The sequence below is a fragment of the Myiozetetes cayanensis genome, unplaced genomic scaffold (genome assembly GCF_022539395.1).
Source record: "Myiozetetes cayanensis isolate MyiCay16 unplaced genomic scaffold, myiCay2020 scf2-11, whole genome shotgun sequence".
Taxonomy (NCBI): domain Eukaryota; kingdom Metazoa; phylum Chordata; class Aves; order Passeriformes; family Tyrannidae; genus Myiozetetes; species Myiozetetes cayanensis.
The window spans coordinates 56,378,382-56,394,613 of NW_026087411.1; the positions used below are offsets into that span (position 1 = coordinate 56,378,382).

General features: G+C 41.4%; 1 protein-coding gene across 11 annotated transcripts in view; it reads left to right on the plus strand.

The window, feature by feature from the left end:
* The window catches only part of NHSL1 (NHS like 1), a 181,293-nt gene extending 165,510 nt beyond the window's left edge, over positions 1-15,783 (plus strand). For 7 of the 11 annotated variants that reach the window (XM_050315064.1, XM_050315066.1, XM_050315073.1 and 4 more), the window contains 3 exons: positions 346-3,759; positions 4,305-4,434; positions 7,913-15,783. In XM_050315064.1, the coding sequence (XP_050171021.1) occupies positions 346-3,759; positions 4,305-4,434; positions 7,913-8,636 (4,268 nt within the window). In that variant the 3' untranslated portion in view covers positions 8,637-15,783. Of the gene's footprint in view, positions 1-345; positions 3,760-4,304; positions 4,435-4,843; positions 4,912-7,912 lie in introns of all 11 variants that reach the window. The other 4 variants (XM_050315065.1, XM_050315067.1, XM_050315074.1 and 1 more) reach the window with 3 other exon arrangements.
* Positions 15,784-16,232: the final 449 nt, after the last annotated feature.

A 16,232-nucleotide genomic window follows, 5' to 3' on the forward strand; every position in this document is an offset into this window, starting at 1 on the left:
GTTGCCTACTGGAAGTCAAACAGTGCTACTTGGTTTCTGACATAACTGATTACTATGGAAATTATTACCATGTCATAAACAGAGGATTTCATGGGTCGAATGTGTGGCAGGAACGCAGACGACTCTGTAAGCAGGAGGTTCCTGGTAATAAGGAAAAAGGGAAGAGAAATGCAGAAAACAGACAATGCCTGTGCAAAATCCATTGTTGCAGATTTTTCTTCAGAAGGCATAACCTGCAGGAGCATGGGGATCGAGCAGTTTGCTGGGGGGGTTTTGTTTTTAAATGAGTGAGAAGATAAATGTGAGTTTATGCTTCAAGAAATAATTATTTTATTTTGACTCCAGCAGTTGGCACTGGCCAAAGTGATTTCCGAGGGCATTCGATGTATGTCCCAGATCACTGTTCCACGCTAGGGAGACTAGACAGCTATCGCTCTGCCATGCAGCGCTCGGAAACCAAGGACACCAGCTGCCAGACAGAGGAAGTTAAAGTTGTGCCCCCTTCAATGAGAAGAATAAGAGCACAGAAAGGACAAGGCATTGCAGCCCAGATGTCTCAGTTCTCCAGCTCATCTGGAAACATGTCAGTGATGAGTGATTCTGCTGCAGTTATATTTGCTTCTCGCCAAAATAGCGACATAGGTTTTCACAGCTTGCCTCGAGTTGGTGCAAGAGTGTCTCTGCAGTCCCTAGACCAGACACAGAGCATCTCTAGGCAGACGGAAGACATCGCTGGCACTTTACCTCACCAGATAAGTAAATTGCAAGTGGATGATAGTGTTGTGCATCTGAGGAATAATCCCACGACAGGGACCCTGTCGAGGCCAAAGTCTCAAGAGGTGAGAAGCTGTGATAGTGAGAAGTCCGCAAGCCCAGCATGTGTGGTCTCTCCTCATGCCACCTACTCAACAAGCATCATACCCAATGCAACACTGTCGTCCTCCTCAGAAGTCATTATTATTCACGCTGCCCAGAGTGTTGGATCATTGGATAGTAAAATGAACAGCTCCACTGCCTACCCAAATCCAAGAGACAATCCTGTTACCAGCAGTGCAATAAGTGGGAAAGAAGATCACCATTCTTCAAGCGGTAACTGGAGTGAGAGTAGCTCCACACGTCACTCACAGACTTCGGATACCATCCCATCGAATACTGTCATGATGCTTTCTCTTGGTGACTCTGCTGTCTCTCTTACCACTCCTGGGAATGCAGAGGCTGGGTCTCAGACCACAAGCTACAGCTGCAGGAACAATGTTGCTTTACCAAACCCTTCCCAGGACAGCGATGGTAGGAGTGAATCTAGCTATTCTGGGGAGCGAGCACAGGCAGCAGTGGACAGCACAGAGCATTGGTTGTACAAGTCTTCAGAAAACAGTGAGACTCCTTCACACAAGGTGGTTTGCACCACACCAGGCTGTGCCACTCCTGGTAGCAACCTGAGCAGCAGCAGCCTGGAGAGGACATCAGTCAGGGATGATTCTACTTCTCTGTATTCTGGGGACCACGATGGTTATTACAGTTCCATGCATATGGACTCCGGGCTGAAGTCAGACATGCCATACAATAATACTAATGGTTTTGGGAACCCCAGAGACAGTGTGATAAATGTCTTCGAAGGAAAGGAGAAGAAACAGCAGGATGACCAGTCAGGCCAAGGTGACAAATCTCTTGCAAGAAACATCTCTCTGAAAAAGGCCAAGAAACCACCTTTGCCACCATCCAGAACAGACTCACTCAGAAGGCTACCTAAGAAAAAAGTCCAATCCAGTGGACAGGTACTTGATGAAACTCTCATTGCCACCCTCCAGCATTCTCTGCAGTTAAATCTCAAGTGCAAAAATGGCAGCTCCCCTTCCCAGAGCCCCTCCAGTGATTATGAGGATCCCTGGGTGTTGCGCTCCCGCAGCCAAAGCTCAGTCAGTGCAAGCAGCAGCATGATGTCCACCACTACTCCAAACCTTTACTCCATCTGCACAGTCACTCCCTCACAGAGTGAAACAAGTAGCATCAAGTCAGAGTACGCTGACCAGTGGGGCTACTACAGTGACTATGCCGCAGTGACAGACGACCAGGTGAAATCCCCAGTGACCCATTCTGTCAGTACATCGTCAGCTCTCAGCGATTACAGCATCAGCCACTTCAGTGATGGCTCAAGGGCTTCTGTGCCACAAGTGCCCAGTGGGTTGGCAAAACCAAAGAGCACTTCTCCAGAGAAATCCCACCGAGTCACATCACCATCAAGTGGGTACTCCAGCCAGTCCAATACACCCACTGCGCTTACTCCAGTGCCTGTACTTGTAAAACCTGCATCATCAGGAAGTGGGAAATCCAAGCTGAAGCCTAAAGTGCCTGAAAGGAAATCCTCTCTTCTGTCTTCAGTTTCCATGTCTTCATCCTCCACTTCTCTTTCTTCAAATACATCTACCGAAGGGAGTGTGAGTGTGAAGAAATTGGACCCCGCCCTGAGCCCTCCTCTGGATTCCGGTGTACCTCCTCCACCACCTCTTCTTCCAACACCTCCACATTGCCCCGAACTTTCTCCTCCCCCTCCTCCTCCTCCAGCAGAAGTCATGGATTTGTCACCATTGTCAGCCTCTCCCACATTCCCCCCTCCTCCACCAGAAGCTAATGTAAATTCTTCCTTTGCTCAGACTGTCCCATGGTTTTCTCAAGAAGCCTCCATCAGTTCATTCTCTTCCCCCCTTCCTCCTCCTCCTACTTGCCCCTTAGCTGTCCCGCCACCAGCACCACCTCTTGATCCCAAGTTAACAAAAGGTGCAACAATATACCCACAGTATTCTTTTAAGAAACGCAACCAGGAAGATTCTTGCTACAGTCCAGTGAAACAACCACTCAACAAGCAAGACTCATCGAGACCTGTGATGCCATTAGTAACTACCAAAGCATTGCAAATGGTGCAGTTGAGGTCTGTGAAAAAAGCGACAGAAGGTGAACCTGAATCTGCTTCTGAAGCCACCTCTGAGGAGAAGGGTACTTTAAATTCATCGTCACAGTCTTCCCTAAAGCCATCTCTCTCACTAAGACTCAGTAGCAGCTTAGGCAACGAGGAAATGAAAACTCAAGGCACTTCATTTAAAAATGCAGTTCAAACACTGTCTCGGGGTTCTCCTCTCGTTCTCTCTGATAACACACCTACTCTTGACAGCGATGAAAAGCCTATGAATGCAGTAGGTCTAAAAAAGTCTTCTGAAGCTGGTGCACCGGGGACAGCTACTGAAGACACACCTGAGTCTTTGGTGCAGAATGAAGATCTTCCTTCTGGTATGTCACTTCAGGGGTCACCAGCATCTCCTGACAAGGTTCAGGTCGTATTGCCAAGCAAGAAACCACCTCCTATTTCAAAGAAACCCAAACTGTTTCTGGTTGTACCACCTCCACAGTTAGATGTTACAGTGGAGAAAGCAGCTGAAGTGAGTGATACTGTCAGAAGCACATCAAGTCCAACTAAGAGAGACACTGTGCTTGCACACTGCAAGGAGGCGAGAAATTGTCTTACAGATGGACTCAGTTCTAGCGAGATGGACTCTGGCAGCCTGGTTCCTGAGGGAGGAGCTGCTGGATTCACCTTCTCTGAGGCAGGGGGAGCGAATGCCTTTGTGGTACAGCCTGCTGCATCACCAGTTCAAGAAGAGCCCAGGCAGGAGGAGCAGTCTGCTTTTGATGAAGGAAGCAGTTCAGGCAGCAGCCAAGACAGCGGCAGTAACACTGACGGGCACCTACCTCAAGAGAACGAAAGTGGTGAGTCTCTTTTCTCTGACTCTTCTTCAGATACAGCAGTAGCTGTTTTAAAGAAGCTGGGGAGTGAGAATAGCAATCCTGGCGTTGAGGTGGGATTCTGTAGAGGAAAGAACCTCTTGTGATTGTTATAACTAAAGGACTAAAGAAAGTTGTGGGGATCTGATTAATATTTTATGAGATTTCTTATAATTCCTTTCTGACTTCTCATTGCAGACATGGAAAGAAAATGATGCTTTATTTGACTGTGCTAGTATTAAAGCATGCTATCAAAACATAGATAGCTTTGTAAATTTTGCTTTTGCATTTTAGTGGAAATCATACAGATTTTCTTGTATTTCTTCTGCGTGTGTACGTGTGACCAAACACAAGCATTGCATGCACTGCAGTTTACTAAGCAAATGTTGATCTGAAATCACAGTTAATGGCAACAGTGCACTCAGTCTCTCAGATGCTTTGCCTTAGAGGCAGCGAGGGCTGGTTTCAGCATTATATGCCTGTTGGATTCACATGATGGACTGACAGTTTTGTTCATTCTCTCTGCATAGTGGAAGTGTTTGAATCAGATACAGCAAATAGTTCATTCCTGCCAAGCTGTAGTTATGGGGAAGAGACGGATGGAGTGGCAACACCAGCGAGACCAAGGACTACTGAAGATCTTTTTGCAGCCATTCACAGGTACTGCAGAAATTGCCCTTCCCATACTGTCAGGTCCGGTAGGTCTCTCAAAAATTAGTTTAACATTTACTAAAATACTAAAAAATTACAACAGTGGTTGCTTTATGAGAAAGCACATATTTATCAACTTTCTACTAAGGCTATATATGAGAAAGATAAAGAAAAGAACTTACCTTTTATTGTTTTACAAATATATGTAATCCATTCTGAACTAGAAATGACCAGATTAAATCAATGTAGATTATATTATAAATATCTTACCCCTTAAAATACCAAGTTATGTCTAGTAGTTATTGTACTGTTCTCAATCTGCCATATTAACTGTACTGTTGCTTTTTCTGTGTATCTTTTTGTTTTCATTCTCGTTCTTCTCCATCTTTTTACTCTCTTCGCTGCTTATATGGTGCAGTTTGGGACAGAGGCTCAACGCTAATGCTTCATGGCAAGCGTGGCTGAAACTGGCAAGTAACACAACATGTCAGTCATATGGCAAAACATATGGCAAACGCTGGATTATAGTTTGCCATAATCCAGCCTGAGGTCCGGTGTTTTGTGTCAAACTGATTCATGAATGAAATGTGCAGTACTGGCTCTGTTACCAACGACATTATTCATTTCCCTTGAAAACAAAATCACCCTGAACGGCAGCTAGCTTTTTGTGCTGTTCACATTAGGTTCTCAAAAATAAAAAGGAGAAAACCCCAAGCAAATAACAGCTTTAAACCACAAAAGGAAACGTGTGCACCATTTAAACAGCACACACAGACCTTGCCTGTAGACTAGATTGGGTGTAGTGGTAGCACCATCTTGCGGTTTTGTCTTATACTGCAAACTGCAGAGGGGACGCCGTAACTGCTCAGGGAATGTGCTCAGCAGCTCCGTGTGGGTTTATCCAGGTATTTAGTCAGTTTGCCCATCTGTGCCCGAGTTCTGCATCAGGAATGAAGAACAGGCAGAGCAGCTGGGAGCCTGTAGCACTTCGGATGCAAATGCTATTGTTTTTCATTTTTGAAACTATTCCCTTTTCACATGTTACAAAAATTACATATATATGATACTGACTTTTTATGATTTACTGTTACCCCTTAGGACTTGGCCTGTAGGAGGTGCTCTAAAAAGGGTCTGTTGCATTCATGTTGCATGGCATCACTAGAACTGCAACAAATCTGGTTTTATAATGAAACCAGGAGCCTTTCTCCATTATGTATGCAGATAGAGAGTGGATCTCTGTGTGTATGCACACAAATGCAATTTGTGAGTTTATGGGGAAATGGACAATGGAACTTGATGTGACATAGTTAAAGCTGTCACATTTGTTATTAAGACCTTGCTTTTGCTGGCTCTAGACTTGAACCACTATCTTCCTTGGTTGTTAATAAAAAAGGTTTTGGTTTTCCCCCCACTGTTTCTAAAAGGTATTATTTCAGTGATTGACACTCTTGAGTATGTGCTTTGGAGTAAGACAAGGAATTTAGTGGTATGTGCGTTAAGGACAGAAAAAGCAACTTAAGTTTTAAGTCACAGTTTTGTTTAAATATATACCCTATCTGTCTGAAAAGCCACCAAAACCAAATCTGGTTCTTAAAATTAAGTTTTTTCCATAATTCATACATACTGAGAAAAGCTGGTTACATGCTGACAGCAAACTGACTGCTCTGCACTGCACTGCATTCACAGTCTTACCAGATTAATCCAAGCTAGGATAATGAAGTCTTCCCCTGCAGATCTTTGCAATTGAATTTTTCCTTTACCACCCCCACCCCAAGTTCAACTTGGGTTTTGGCAGCAGCACAACCCCAGCATTGCAGTGTTTAAAGATACATGTAGGCAACCAAAACCCTAATGAAGGAAAATCTTTTCCCTTTAACAAATGCACAGACATGTTCACATACAGACTTACAGAGCATCCAAATACCATAACAATTTGCTGCCTACAATACTAGTACACAGTTAAATCTAGATAAGGTTTGTATGTTTGCTGCTGTTGAAGTCATCATTTTATCTCTATGCTGTCTTCTGGTGTCCATTCATCCTCAGGCTGAATGGATGTTGGTATTACATTATTCTTCCAGAAAGACAGGTGGAGGCAGCTGCAGCTGCTGAAAATAACAGGTGGTACAGCTATCTGTGGGGGGTATCATAAGTAATCTATGCATAAACTTCACCACCACTTAAGAGAGACAGGATCGCTCCAAAGTTTTGGCAGATCTCTGGCAACGTCTGTTGCTGCCACCTACTAAGCCAATGCATCCTTCTACTTTGTTTTCAGAGTTTATTTTTAATTATTATTAATGCAATACATAAAAACATTTGAGCTTGCCCTGGCAAAATCTCAAGGCTTTTAAGGTAGTGAAGCTAAAGATCACATTAGGTAGAAACCTGTTTTACAAGGGGAATGGTCTGTATTGAGCACATTGATAAAAATTAATATGGAATTACAGCATGATAATCTTGTATTTGTAACAAGTCTGCTGACTTCTTTTAAACTTCTTCCAAAATACCATATTTGAAATTAGGCTTTATACTGTCTTTCTGAATTAATTCTTGCTTCATCAGCAAAGAAGCAAAGCAGCTTTGCCACAGATACCAGGCATGTACATTTCTTTAAGGTTTCTAATAATGCAAAAATGGAGCAATAGAAGTGAACTTTCCACTTATTCACAGTTCCATGGTTGTTTTTTAATTTTGCTTTTGTTATCCCTGCACTTTACATTTAAATTGAAAAACACTTCACCCTTTCATTTGGAAAGATGACTTTCTTGTCAGGAAGTTGGTCTCTCCTTCATTTAGTTGAAGAGTTGCAATTACAGAGCACCAACATAACTGTGAATTTTGTCCATGCATCTTAAGAGAAGCTGGAAAACTCTTTTGAGTATTTATTTAATATTTTGGTTAGGGAGGGTATTTTTTTTTTAATAATTTAATTCAGAGTAGTTACATGTGGCTCCATTTTCTCCATCTTAACTTCAGCAGCAGTGTATTGAATCAGTGTCATTTTCTAAAGGAAAGTGCACCTGTTCTCCATAGAATGTCAAATGAAATAGTGAAACAAAACAACCCAATATACTCTCGATGACATGTTTTGAATCAAGTCCCTAAACTAACAGAGAAATGGCGTTGAGTCTAAATCTTTACAGCATATTAGTCTTAGCAGTTTAATACTGACTCCTGAAAACCTGATAAACAAAATTTGCTGAAGTGTTTTGTAATCAGTATTGCCAGTTTTAGTAGTTTCATTGTTCCAGATTTGCAGAAAAAGAGCAGTAAGCTTAGCTTATACCTCTAATACCTTCATTAATACCTGTACAGTTCTGGTGGTGTTCTTACTCATGCTTTAGATTTAGATTACTTCTCCCTTTTCCCTCTCTCTGCTTTAGCTTAATTCATTGTCATTCCTCTAAATCGAGTTTAATTAGGGGAGGCAAAAAGTTTCATTTTTTGTTTGGTCCTCTTTTTTTTTGTTGTGTTTCAAACTCAGATCCAAAAGGAAAGTCCTTGGCCGTAAAGATTCTGAAGACGACCGTACCCGCAACCATTCTCCGTCGCCCCCCGTAACTCCCACTGGTGCTTCCCCAAATTTAACTACCCTCAAACAAGCCGGATCTATTCAGAGAAGCGTTCGCAAGAGCAGCACCAGCAATGACAACTTCAAAGCCCTGCTGCTGAAGAAAGGGAGCCGCTGTGACACCAGTTCCCGGATGTCTGCGGCAGAAATGCTGAAGAACACGGACCCGCGGTTCCATCGGACAAAGACAGATGCCCCCGCTGACCTTTCTGACAGCCCTGCCAGCTGCTCACCCAGCAAGAGCAAACGGGCCCAGGAAGAATGGGCCAAGAGCGAGGGCCTGATGCCAAGGAGCATGTCCTTCTCTGGCACGAGGTATGGCCGGTCACGAACACCCCCGTCTGCTGCCAGCAGCAAGTACAACGTCCGCAACCGCATCCAGAGCAGCCCCATGACTGTGATTAGTGAAGGAGATGGGGAAGTGGTGGAACAGTCAGAGGGCAGGGTCCGGAGGACTTTGGAAGAGCAGCAAGAGAGGCAGCTTAATATGTTTAACAGTGATGAAATGGACATGAATGACTTTGCATATGTTGAGGAGGCAGGATGCAAGGAGGCCTTGGATCCGGCCCATCTAGACTTAATGACTCAACCAGGTACTTCAAGGAAGTATCTAAGCCCTTCAGCTGAAGAAAGTTAAAAGGCAGTGTGACAGAAGGCTTTGGGTATTAGTCTAGAAAATCACAGAGGACTAGATTCCCGAAGAAAGCCCAGACCAGGACAAGTTTACTTTGCTGAGCATTTATTCCATGAACTGCATGTGTATGTTTAAATGCTAAAGCGATGGTGGTTCTGCATGGTTGGGTTGGGTTGGGGAGCACTTGCTTTGAATGAGTGGTCTGTGGCTTAAAGAAAGTTAAGTTGAATTTTTTGTGTAAAGCCTTAGAAGTCCTCTTGTGGGGTGGGAGGGAAGTTTTCTCAGAGTCTGTAGGGGTGTGAAGTTTTTCTTTTTCTTGAGACTGCAGTTGTGCAAGAAAAATTTAGGAATAAGCCTGACATGGGAAGGCTCCTGTGGTACAAGCTGGACATTTGGTTCAAAAGCATTGTAGTGGTGCAGCGTAGTGCATATGTTAAGCAGAGAGAGGCACGGTGAGGCCCATTCACCTATGAGAAGGTAGTAGGGTTGGTGCTGGGGTTACATGGTTTATTACTGGGTTATTGGCCCAGTGTTCGATGAAGCGTGTCCTGCTTGAGCAGTTAGCTCACCAGGTTTTGAATTGGTCCAGAGTACTGTAATTTTTATTCTTTTTCCTGAGGGAAAATGAAATACACAGTAAACGTGGAAAAGGGAGCTGAGTTTTATAACACACTACTAGCTGCTGTGCAGCCACACAATTATGCTTGGTGAAACACTCATTTCCAAGTGAATTACTTTCTTGACTGGAGTATTCCCTTAGAGAACTGGAACAACTGGACGTCTGCAGAGGATGCAAGCAGACAACATTTGAAAAGTGGGAGAGGAATGAAGCAGTGTACTGCTAGAATTTGGAAGGGTTACTATTGTGGTTTAGGAATGATATTCCCCAATTTAGTTTTTCCACTGAACCACTCTAAACCAAGTGCCGCTCCCTCCCTTCCTCCTCCCCTTCCCGGCTTCGGCGGGCTGGAGAGGAGAATTGAAGGCACGAAAAATAAGGATCACGGGTTGAGGTAAGGACAATTGACTGAAAACAGCAATGAGATAAGAAAAAGAACAGTAACAGCAACAATACTAATGACAGAGTGTAGGAGAAAGAGGAAAACGATTCACACGCAATTGCTCACCGGAGCCCAGTAATACACGAACCTGCCACCACGCTACCCCGACTGGAAGAGCCCTCCATTCCCTGACCCTGGTAATGATGTGAGGTGGTATAGAATAACTGCCCCCCCTGGCTACTGCAGAAATTAACTCTGTCCTGGCCGGAACCAGGACAGTTAGATTTCTGAATTAGAAAGCAAAAGTTTGACTTTTAGAACTTGCACTACAAAGCTGTAGGTGGAGCCTGTCTTTCAAAACTGAAACTTGGGAGTTGTGTTTTGCCAGAAGTTTTGTCTTCCATTTGTCAAAACAGGAAGACTATTACTTTTCATCACTTGAAATACAGATACTTGCTAACTTTTGGTTACCAAAGAATAAGTTACAGTTACCTTACTTTTTGATTTGCCTGCAGTATTTCTCTTCTTTTTTAACCTTAATAATTTAGTGAGGTTCATTTTTATTGTATATTTTACAGATAATAAAAACATTTAACGGTTTCCCAGTTGTAAAGAAAATTAATTGAAACTGAAATATTGGCTGGAGTTTTTGGTTCTTAGTAGGAGTGAAGCTTTTAATTTTTAAGAAGAATTTTGCATCATTTGATGGCATGCGCAGTTTTTGTATTGTTTGTAAATATTGAAAGTTGTTAAAATATCTTTTGATCTCCGTACCGTAGAATTTATACATTTTTAGATTGCTTTTAAGAAGAAAAAGCACTCTTTGTAGATTATTTATTTTAGAGAAATATGCTTGTAATCTCTTTCTTCAATCCTTTACTTGTTAGTAATGTAAATTTCAGGGGCCTTTGTTTAACTCTTCCCTTCATAAGAGGGGAATAGTGCTGAAAATGCTGTGACTTTGCTTCAATAAAGAAAAAGCCTGCCAGTTGCCATATTGTCTTTTGAATTGATTCAAATCTTCTTCAAAAGATGTGTCCCACAGTGTATGGCAACCCACTGAACGCCATAATCCATGCATCCAGCTACTAATCTCCCATTTTTCATTGCAAAATCTACTAATTCACTTTAGAGACAATTAAGGTGTACTTTACATATACATTCCATTTTGGCATCTCAATTCTGAGACTAAAAAAATTGACATAATACTAAGCTTTTTCCAGTGTCATGTGTAAATGTTTCTACTACTTCTCTCCTACTTGCAACCTGTCCCAGAAAACTAAAATTCTTGGAGAACCAGATTATAAGCAGAATAAGCAAGAAGTAAAATAAAGTGGAGAAGGTGAATCCAGCTGCACTCAGTGGAACAAGGGTGGGATTAACTGGTGCACAGTAAACTTCCTGCCAATTTATGTGCTAACTATATTTAAAGAACCATTGGATTTTTTAAATTAAATTAAAACCTGGTTGGATAAAGTAGATTGTTTCAGATATTATTAATACAGATCTGAACTACATTCTGTTGCAAAGGGGGCAAAACATTCTGCCGCTGCTAAACATCTCAAGAGTCTTGATTTTGTGTGTTTCCCAGAGATGATCACATGAAACATGAAAGGGCAATATCCTTTTCACAGCAGGTACTGTTCCTTTCAAAGCTATGCATAAATACTGGCTAGTCCTCACACCACCATCCTGACAGGAAAATACTCAGGCTTTGTTTTATTGTTTACAGAAAAATAAAAATTGCTGCACTGGAGAAAATAACAGCAACATTGTTTATCAGGTGCCTGTAGGAGGGAGCCTAGCCAGCTTGTTCCCTTTTTCCCTTATGCTGGCCAGATGATACTGCCAGTCACTTTTATAGGCTATATGGGGAACTCTTTGGAAAGTCCCAGCTGTACATCATCTTGTCGATGCAGGTAGGTGAGATTAAACTTTGGTGTAGCATGGGCTGAATTTCATCCCTGGCCACAGGTAGCCTTGATGCTCATCTAAAACCCACATCTGGTGTAAGGTGATTTGGGTTGAAGCTCAGGTTTTGGCTAGTATGCAGAAAGCAGCGTTTATGTAGCCCTACTGACATTGCTACTGACTACATTTTGCACAGTATAAAGATATAGTGAAATACATTAAATGTGCTGAATTATGTTTAATGGTGCTTATAATACTTTGGTAACTGACAAAGCTTTCTTGGGGAGGTATCAGTGTATCACCTCCCTGCTGCATCATCCTCTGTAGCAGCACACAGAGCTGGTTAATACCTCGCTTTTCTCAGCAGTACAGTCCTTGGACCAAGTTTCCCCTGAAAACCTTAAGAGCATGACAGCTTTAGGCTATGTTTCATGTACTTGCAACAGCTTTGGTGTGTATGTATTTATAGTAAGAAAAACTTTTTGTCACATTTGCAGCTTCAAAGTTACTTTCTTCTGTAATAAGGTTCCTCCATAGGGAGGTATTGCAGTGGTGGCTTTATTGGTCAACAAGTGCAGATTAAGTTTTGCAAACCTCAGCTAAAGGTATCTTGAGCAGTAGGAGAGGAGCACACATACGCAAACTTGGCTGTGCTAAAGAGAAAAAGCAGACTTGTCATCCTGATGCTTAATGTGTCATGCTTGTTACAGGCCTTGTTCAGAGTTTACAGTTAATTTACAGTTTGCCTCTAAAACAAGAATCATTATTGAAGCTAGATGTGAGATTAATATCCGAGTTTCCTTTTATTGGGAGTGATTTTCAACTTTGGTCTTTTTCTAAATTTTACCCTTTATTAACTCATTCCATACTTCACCTGTTTATGTTCAGAGTTTGTTCTTACTGCTGTCAGATGTAGGCAGCTATAATCCCCCTGAGAATTAGAGCCCTCCAGTTATTACATTAATACATTCATAAGGCTCTGGGGCATTTACAAGTCTTCACTACTGTTTGTATGTTGAAAAGGAGAATTTATTACTTAATCAAAATTATGGAGGTTATGCAAGGAGTAATAGCTTGGTGAGAGGAGGTTTGGAAGGCTACTGGAAATCAGTTAAAAGAATTGGAAAAGAAGTGGATTTGATGAAGACAAGGTTTTGAGGAAACGGGACTGGATGCTGGTTCATGCATAATGCTTGGCCTGAAAGAAGGCACAGAATAATTTCAGGAAAGGTGAAGCAGGGAAATTACTGAGAAGTGCACAGAATAAGGTATGGGGCAGGCAGGCAGATTCTTGAAGATAAAGAAGTTTCAGCAAGTACAGAGGAGAGAAAAAGGTGAAGGAACAATGGTATAGTCACTGAAAGAGGAAAGAAAAATTTTAGCCTGCATGTTTCCTCCTAAGTAAAAGGGTATAGAAGGTCAAAGTCAGTTAAATATGAGAAAAAACCCAACCCAACATTTTAGAAGAGGAAAAAAAGCAAAATTGGGTGAGCTTAGTGAAACAGTAATAAGCTGAAGTAAGGAATGCTCTAGGGGACCACAGGCAACACCAAGTAGGTGGCTACGGGCTCGAGCACAACTCTTGGAAAAGTTCTGTACAGAAACACCAGGCCTGAAATCTGGAAAGAGTAAGGGTGTTTGGGAAGGTTAAAGCTCAGATTCATCCTGCCTAATTTCTACCAACAACTCTGCGTCCAGTGATTTCAGTGGACTGGCTACAGGTCTCCAGGCACCTGTGTTTGGATATCTTGCTGAACTTTCAGTAATTTCCTGAAACAAAGAGAGGCCACTCATGCATGCAGCACAGGGATGGGTGTGTTCATAGTTCTGCAAGCAAATAGATCTTGTCAGGTATCGTTTGGATACCACAAAGTTCTGGAAAAGCCATTTATAGCAGCAGTCGCTGTTCCAACAAACCTGCTGCTACAGTACACTTAAGTGATTCAAAATAATGCATTGTTTGCTTCTATAGTAGAGAATTAGAAAGGTGATCTTCAGTGGTAGAACAACATAATACAAAAATTACAGTGGCAATGAGGAATTGTTTTATCTGTTTAAAATAACTTCAGTACTCACAAAAGAGAACACAATAGCTGTATAATGTGCTTGGGATTTTTCTGAGTTCCTGCCTTAAACTTTATTTTTTAAGTAACTTTCAGAAAAAAATTCTTGCATGGTTAAGACTAGAAAAGTCTTAATTGATAATTTTCTTTGTTCTGAAAAGGTGTTATCAACTTTAAATCAGAGTGCAGTATTAAAATCTTGCAGCTGATCAGTGTTGGATCATGACTGTGGCTTTACTGCTGTGAATTAATAAACACTCAACAGAGTAAAATACAAAGGTGTTTGATAAAGATGTGCTATGCCATATGTTGTCCTGAAAAACTGGGTAAAAGTCTTGATAGTTGTCCCACAACAATAGTGCTTCCCTCGCAGAATGTGAGTACATTTTATGTTGCAAATTTAGCTCTTTGCAATTGGATTCTTTCACATAATGTGCAACCAACCTTTTAAGGGCCAATCAATTCTTCTCCCAGCAATGCTGATGGAAAACGTCATTGATTTTCAGTAGCAAATTGTTTGCTAATAGCAAATCCAAATGTGTGTGTATATGCATAGGGGGAGGTATATACAGGAGAAAGTCCAACACAATTGTACATGAGTTGCCCCTGTCTGTAGTATACTGCTCTATTTGTGCATCATACTTCATTATAAACCCAGAAATTTTAGCTACTGAAGGAAAAAAAAAAAAAAAAAAGTGAAAATCTGTCAGGACATGTAGATAGCAGAAGTTTCTGCATATTCAGTACCTCTTGAAAAGAAACAGTAAAAACTGATTGGGGAGGGCACATGTAAATTACAAAGAGACATAGATAAAATCTGTCAACAAACAAGAAATACAAGAAACAAAACATCCCATCTACCATCTGAAGAGGAATGTTGTTCTTCTACATCTTCTTTAAAAGTCAGTCAAATATCCATTCGGTTTAATTTTTTGCAAATGGAATTACTAGCTATGTTTCTAATGCTCTTTTCACACTGGGTAAAATAGACACAGAAATTCCTGCCTTCAGAAGGATTTCTAGGTCAGTTTAAAACAGGTGAAAGAGCATTACAATGACAAGAACATTCAGTGTGCAGTGCAGCGTCACCATTTGAGAAGCTGCCGTAATGGAGTCTGAAAGATGACCCCATCCTTTTTGCCTTAATTGGGATGTTGTATTGTGCGGCCTGGAAAATTATGACTATTGCAAATTACTGTGCCAGCTGGGAGCTGCAGTGTAGTCAAAAGGATTAAAAAAATCAAAGCCCAGATTTATATAGTCAGTACAGCAGTCACAGACTATGGAGTGATAATGATTTTAATGTATTTACTTTTTTATAGAGTCCTAATACAAAGCAAAAGAACATTTCAGAAAGGAGATCTTAAGACAATGAAAACGTGTATGGGGAGCATTTGGCTGTGAGCAGAGGTCAATGCAGCTGCACAGAAGTCAAAGTTTGGGTCTAGGGTGCCTTGTATCCATTTGCAAGCTATGGATACAGGTACCAAGCCACTTGTGATGTCAAATGAGATTGGCATATTCTCATACACAGCACACTTGATCAATTAGGGCAGAACTTTGTTATCCAGGATCAACCAAACTTAAATTCCACAGAAAGATCTCTGTCATGTGATATAGAGGGGAAAAAAGCATACCTCAATGTAATATTCAAGAGGTAGCACTTTATTTATTCCAACATGGAACATTAAGACTGATTTTCTCCATTTTCTGATGCAGCATTTTGCAAAATTTGTCAACAATTAAAGATTGTGGCTTGTGGGGACATGAAAAGCAGTTGATAGGTTATTTCTGAGTTTAAAAATCTATCAACAGTACTTTGTTTCTAAACTGTTATGCACAATCCAAGGCAAATGAGTTGTGTAACATAAAAGCTTTTTCTGAAGTGCAGCTTTGAAGTCCAGGACTGACTATGCACTAAATTAGTCATCTAATTCATGGGATGAGTTTCTTGCATGATGTGACAACCTCATGAAGACCCATGTTGGATTTTGGGAACAAAGAATCTCAAAAATTAATTTCTGTGCCACAAATATGCTTTCTCAAATGATCACCAGTATCTGGGAAATTGTAGTGACCTCTTAGAACTGAATTTCCACATTAGGGATTATGTAAAATGCTGAGAAAAGAGGAAAGAGTCTTGACAATAAACTGAAATGTCTTTCTCAAAAGTCATTCTGGTTGTTACTCATTCATTGTACTTTTCCTTCTTTGAATAAGCCAGATCTCATGTCATCTATAAATTCTCTAGACTGCCTTAGCAGTATTCTTTCAACAGGTATTTCTTTATCCTGCTTGAGACTTGCTAGCATCAAGAGTCTTTCTTTGCAATACTGATAGGTCTTTTGAAAGGCCTGCTGAGAATAATAAATATTAAAGGAATCTAAGCTTGATTGTCCGTTATACCCCTAGACCATGGATTTCTCAAAGTTCATCTGATTGGGAAAATGACATCAGGGACAGCAACTCCTGCTTCTGTGCCAGTCCCTGTGCATACCTGACAGCATAAGGGTCTCCAGCCTTATTTTGTGCTGGATTCCTGCAGATAATCTCACCTTTTCTAACATGATCTGCCAACCCTCTGACGTGCCTCTTGGCACGTCTGCTTTCCTTAATCCCAACCC